The sequence below is a fragment of the Pecten maximus genome, chromosome 12, assembly GCF_902652985.1.
Source record: "Pecten maximus chromosome 12, xPecMax1.1, whole genome shotgun sequence".
In the NCBI taxonomy this organism is placed as follows: Eukaryota; Metazoa; Mollusca; class Bivalvia; order Pectinida; family Pectinidae; genus Pecten; species Pecten maximus.
The window spans coordinates 9760531-9767300 of record NC_047026.1 but is presented as its reverse complement, the minus strand read 5'-3'; the positions used below and the strand labels follow the sequence as shown (position 1 = coordinate 9767300).

Genomic DNA, 6770 nt, shown 5'->3' with positions numbered 1-6770 from the left:
ACCCTCGGTACCAGAAGTCGATCGATGTCGATGACCAGTACCTCGTGTCAAATATTCTGGACTATTGCACAGACACCCATGATGTATAATTATACAGTGACTGTGATTCACCTTAACAGTACAACATCTTACTATAATACAGAGACTATAGATCACCCTTACAGTACAATATCAACGAAGGTTGTGAAGCATCAGAAAATATCAACAGAAAAAAAATGTAGCCAGCTGTGCTATTGAATTGGTTCACATATTTATATATATAGTATTATTATGTGTCACTTTTTATCAACGTGAAGAAATGTTTTCGAAAAAACAATCAGTCTAGCAGGATTTAACCAAAAAAATCACAGCTAAGACTTTTGTGACGTAGCAACCGTTACCGAAGGGCCTCAATGTGCGCGACAGACAACATTAAATGTATTGGTAAACTGTCATTGTAATCAGCAAATATACTTTATAATTTTTTAAGCATTGATCACGTGATCAAATATTGATGAAGTTGTCAATAACATAACGTGTACGTCCGTCAGACTGTCAATATACACAAGCTGTCTGTCCGACCATTTATATACCCGGGCTGTCCATCCGACTGTCCATCCCAGGCTGTCCGTCCGACCGTTCATATACCCAGGCTGTGAAACTAAACTAAATGCCTCAAAGTACGTGGACCTCCAAAATCGGGGATCATCACTTTCCGGCCTCTCTATCATACGATTGATAGCTCTATCCAGCCTCCAGATAATACCGTCCATTTGTAAACAATATGCAGCATTTGTTCGTGGACAAAATTTGGCCAAGTTTCCTCAAAATGACTATATTGCAAACACACGTGATGTTTTCCAAATGTACCACAATCACCGGTCATACAAAGTTGTTATTGTGTTGTTGACGACGACTCTCTTGTGTCTAACTAGTTAAGTTGTCTTCACACATTACATTGGAGAATTCAGTGGAGACAAACTTCTGAGAGTTGACCAGTGGTGTTTGGTCTCTGACACAAAACGGGTATGAGTCTCTGTGAACACTGGTGTTGGTAGTTATCCGGATAGAACTGAAAGTAGTGCTCGATCGAATCATGCTCGTTATAGTCTTCGATCGCCGGAATACATCATGGCGGATGAGCATACCATCAACATCAATGCCCGGATGTACACGTCGCGATCTCTTGCAGCAGCTGAAGCAAGATTTGACTTCCGCTCGGAAGCTCTCGTTAAGCCAGCAATATACGAACGGATTGTAACACGTACTGCTGATGGCGATCCAATGGAACACGAAAAACGCTGTACTGTCGTACGTAAATGTCCGGATATCCGGATGAAACTGGGTCAATATGTGGTACAAGTTCAAAGGCATCCAGCACAGCGCGAACACAATGACGACAGTCACCAGCAGCTTGATACTTTTGCGTTTCGCTTTCGCCTGTGACATTTGTTGCGTTCGCGTTACGGCTCCGAGCTGCACTCGCTTCCACAGGCGCATCACGATCCTACCGTATGCCACGGCAATAATGCTCAGCGGGATTATATACTGTAATACAACTGTAACCAGTGTCAGATACTTCGCAAAAACTTCCTGTGGTTCTGGGAAGTGCGGACTACATCTGTCGACCCTCTTTACCATCATACTTATACTTTGTACCTTATTGAAAATACCGTACGGCAAGGAAAAGAAAATCGCAATCAACCAAATTATCACTAGCACGACCAGGCCCATCTGTTTCGTCATGCGCGGCTGGAGAGGTTTAAGTAGCACGTTCTGTCGGTCAAGGGCTATGGCGGTCAAGGTGAAGGTCGAAACATAAACTGATACCATCAGTGAAAAATTCACGAAATGACAAAGAACGTCGCCGAACGGCCAGTTGTCCAGAAGGTGTTTAGCTATGTTGAAAGGAACGTTGAACAGTGTGAGCAGTAAGTCTGACATAGCCATGTTAGCGATGAAGAAGTTTGTCACTGTGTACATCCGCCTGTTCCGTAGGATTACGTAACAGACTATACTGTTCCCAAAAAACGATATCACTATGAGAATGCCATACGCGAACGCCAAGATGAGCTTCTCGAACACTTCATCAGAGTGACGTTGAGCCCAAGGTGTAGATGTCGTGTTGGTAAAATCAAACTCCGTTGTTCGGTTCTTGAACATGTGCATGAATCGATTGATCGATTTTAATTGATGTTCCAGCATGATTCGAATGTGTGTTTTCACTGACAACTAAAATCGGTTGTTTTTCGAGACACTATTCTAGATTTATTGGCAACTGTTTGATGACAGGAATCAAAGGGATGTTTGTCTGATAGCGTCGTTGCTGGTGTTCCAGACAGCATTATCATCGCCCACACAGGATATGTCAGTCGATATGATGCCCAGCATGACACGGGATCTCAACAGGTCTGAAAAAGAGAAGAAGCTTGTATTAACATTGTATTCATGTTTATAGTGAACAGCACTTAATATCAAAATTATATTCCCGATGTCGAATCCCGATATAAGATATGACAGCCAGACGGACGGAGACGTAGATATAATTGACGATTGGACAGCACACCACGGCGACAGTTAATTTAGTTTAGATACCCTCAGACTGCGCCACAGTTATCGACATTCATTTCCACTGTATCAAACGATTGGGGAGAGTTGTATCCTCACGATGGACAGTGCTCACGAAGAACTGGACAGGCATTAATTATTGATGGTCCGATACCTCCTCGGGGACCAGGTTCACTGCTGGCTACAACGCCATTTTATAAAACTCTTTTTACCAAATTGTTGCAACTGTCATAACATTAGACCATTGATGGTGTGCAGGGGGAGGTTGCGAACTATAGATTATATGGGCTCTGATATCCAAGATAATATCATTGTATAAATTTACATGTACAATATAGATTGACAAAACTACTGGCTGTGTTTAGCAAGACCCTTGCAAACAAATTGCGATGAGTCAGAAATCTATAAACAATATTCTTTTAATACATACACAGGATCCTTCATTACATCAAAGGGAATTATCTATACGACATAAACAACATTATCTTTACCACGTATAAACAACCTTATCGTTATAACATTTACAATATCATCTCTATTGCATTAACAATATTCTTTTTATCACATGAACAATATTATCTCCATTGCATAGATAATATTCGGTTATTGCATAAATAATTTTCTCCTAATCACATAAACAATTTTCTCTTTATTAAAATGAACAATTTCAGTGCACGCGTTTGCTCTTGTGACATCCCACTGCAATAGGAAGTATTTAATTGTATCCATGTGAATAAGCTTGGTTAAGCTTTTCTTTATACCAAAAGTATCATATCAAAGGCGAGCGTTTTAGTTGCACTGTATCACGCATCATTGACATAACTTTTTGTTCTTTAGTCTCACGCACTTGCATGTACATTGGTCGCATTTTCATATTGACAGTATCAAAACAAAAACTCGAAGAAAACAATAAGCTCTGAGAGCATAACTAAATAAGTTGATAGGCTTCTTGTGTCAGCCGTATTCGTTGATTTGACATACATGTACATCCACGTATTGATATTAACATTTGCTCCGCATTTTCCTATTGACCAAAATCTTAGAGGCAGTTGCCACCATACGCCTATAACAACCAGTGCATCATAACACCCAGCTTGTCATGTGACATTAAAAAGGCTGGATTTCTTTTTTATTATTTTTTGTTGTTCATTTTTTTCAAAGTTCACGAAAATTGTAAGACAATGGAAATATAAGCATTGAAGAGTGGTGTTTATGTTGTTATAGTCGACATGAAAGCAAGATGTATGGTGGGCAAATCCCTAACGGGTATTGGCTATAACAACATTGAAACCACTGTTACTTGATTAAATGATCTTCTACCACAATACCCTGTGTTATTCAACTCTCAGACCATCAGTTAATCATTACAGCTGTTGATTAACAATCTGTTTATACCACACGTGGTATAAACTCTGTACGCATTTCGATTGGCTTACACGGTGAACTTTGACCCAAGCTGCAATTGTTATTGACGTCATCAATAATCTAATGACGTCACATCACCGGGTTCCGGACGTCACTGGTACACTTTATTTGCATACGCGAAATAATACTTGTCCACGTTTCCCTTTGATTCAAGCCGATATTATTGTGGTAGAAACAGGTCACACGACTCGAAATTGTTGGATATGGAATTTATTTCACACTCGAAAGTTATTTTTTAAAAGTTGCAAAATACACTCGCTAAAGCTCGTGTCTTTTGTAACTTTAAAAAAATAACTTACTCGTGTGAAATAAATTCCATATCCAACAACCACTCGTTGTGTAACCTCTATTTCTACCACAATACCCTGTGTTATTCAACTCTCAGACCATCAGTTAATCGTTAACAGCTGTTGATTAACAATCTGTTTATACCACACGTGGTATACACTCTGTACGCATTTTGATTGGCTAACACGGTGAACTTTGACCCAAGCTGCAATTGTTATTGACGTCATCAATAATCTAATGACGTCACATCACCAGGTCCCGGACGTCACTGGTACACTTTATTTGCATACGCGAAATTATACTTGGCCACGTTTCCCTTTGATTCAAGCCGATATCATTGTGGCAGAAACAGGTCACACGACTCAAAATTGTTGGATATGGAATTTATTTCACACTCGTAAGTTATTTTTTAAAAGTTGCAAAAAACACTCGCTAAAGCTCGTGTCTTTTGTAACTTTTAAAAAATTACTTACTCTTGTGAAATAAATTCATATCCAACAACCACTCGTTGTGTAACCTCTATTTCTATATTGCATACATGTACGATACATAGTAATTAACCGCTCCATGTACATATGTATTGTGCATTATTCGCACGCTTTTCTTTATTCTGTCAAAGCCAAACACACAATCAACAATATAATCTTGTTTAAAAATATACGTTTTCAAAATCTAATTCACTTCAAAATCAAATTTCATTTAAAATAGTCAAGGGAATTCGACATGACTAGAAGAGCCATGTAGTTTATCAGGCTGTTTGCTTGTAAAACATGTTTTTATGAAAGTTATCATAAAAACACAAACACAATCTTTGAAAATCATTACTTGACGGCCTCAGAAAACACGTGCAGATTTTTTGATATATGTATCATCAGAGGAAATGAAATTTCAAAGTGGAATAGTTCCCGTCAGACACACATCTCGAGTCGGCTCATACCCAGATGTAGTGACACGTTACCCTTCACCAATGTACAGGCCTAATCTGGTCCGGTATCCGTGAAGTCGTTTCCGTGTTCAAACTCATAATCTACAACTATATGCTTCAGCCAGGTCAAATCAAGTGTTACGTAGACATGACGTAAGCTTTGAAAATCGCTTACGACATTGTTGGAAAACGTGTCTGTATACTGGAACCTGTGGTACTATAACTATCGGAGTGATATACACGGACATTTTTTATGTTCGTGCCCAGAAAATTTGCTATCTGATGCGGACAATCCCTACCACTGCGAGTGTAAACTAAGCCACAGACAGGATACGGTGACGGCATGAAGCCGGAAAAAATCTCAGTAATCTAAAACAAATTGTGTCTGACACCTTTGTATCATTTAACTCACCTCACTTTGTTTAGATTCATTACAGTCAAGTTTCAATTTGGAGTAAGGTTTGGTATGGATCGTTCTTAAAATAAATGGACTAGTTTAGGTAAATAAAGTATCGCTGTCAATATATCCTGTACACAAGCCTTACAAGGCGCGGGAGTTAGTGAGCTGTTATTACAAATGTAACATAATGCTAGGAGATTTGATCGAGTTGGCTCAGTGATAGTTGGAATGATAACTAAATAATTAACTAGCAATATTAGATTACAGTGATCGAATCTTTTGGGCCGGAAAAGGCTGATGACCTTTGTCGAGTCGACCTCCTACCACGTCAGGATTCCTCAGGCTATGTTGATTCAGTTCGACATCATCACGTCCTAACACTATTACTGCTGCTTATCGCGTCATCACGGGCGTAATTCTGACGAGTTTTACTCTGGAGAGTAGTTAATGGCCGCCAGGACTCCGCGAGAGCTAGATCGAGCATGGGTGTTGACGGCTGTCACCAGTTGTACCACACATTACGTGTTATATTTAGTTAGACTAATTATCCGTATATATTTCAGTGATGTGCCTATCATCATAAAATAACAAATATTAATCCGCATAGAATTTAATACACACCGGTGGATCATATGGGAGTAAACGGATGGGAACTTAACGTAAAGAAATATTTTTTCATCAATATCTCCCACGAAAGTAAGAATGCACCACTATCTCTGGCCTAGGTAGCTACACTATACGTCTGTCACTAGCTGAGGGACTCTTACAAAAGCTAAAATACACCTCTCTCAATGGCTCAGGGACTCGTACGAAGGTTGCAATACACCTCTGTCACTGGCTCAGGGACTCCTACGAAAGCTACAATATACGATATTGAAATATGATAAATTATTTTAAAATTTAGTTAAAAATATATATCAGATTTTATATCTAAAAATATTCCTAGATCTGTATTTTTATATAACACATTTGCCCTTTGGAACCAACTTGTTTACCTGTTGACGTAGTTGATCTGATATTAATGGTACATGTTGTACATGGTTATCTAATATTGTCTTAGGCTAAATGACAGCCGTCTTCTGTATTATCCTGTATCAATCAATCATATATACTCATACCTAGGACTTAGGACTATAAAAGGTTAGATGTTACTATAGTATGTAGTCGGTTTCCAAGGACTGGACT

At 39.0% G+C, this 6770-nt stretch overlaps 1 protein-coding gene across 1 annotated transcript in view; it reads right to left on the bottom strand.

Annotated features, from left to right (window-relative positions):
• Window positions 1-228: 228 nt before the first annotated feature.
• LOC117339311 (probable G-protein coupled receptor 83) overlaps window positions 229-6770 on the bottom strand; it is a 46616-nt gene continuing 40074 nt past the window's right edge. Inside the window, exon 2 of the mRNA XM_033900835.1 lies at window positions 229-2390. Coding sequence (XP_033756726.1) covers window positions 907-2184 — 1278 coding nt within the window. The 5' untranslated portion in view covers window positions 2185-2390 and the 3' untranslated portion in view covers window positions 229-906. The remainder of the gene's footprint in view (window positions 2391-6770) is intronic.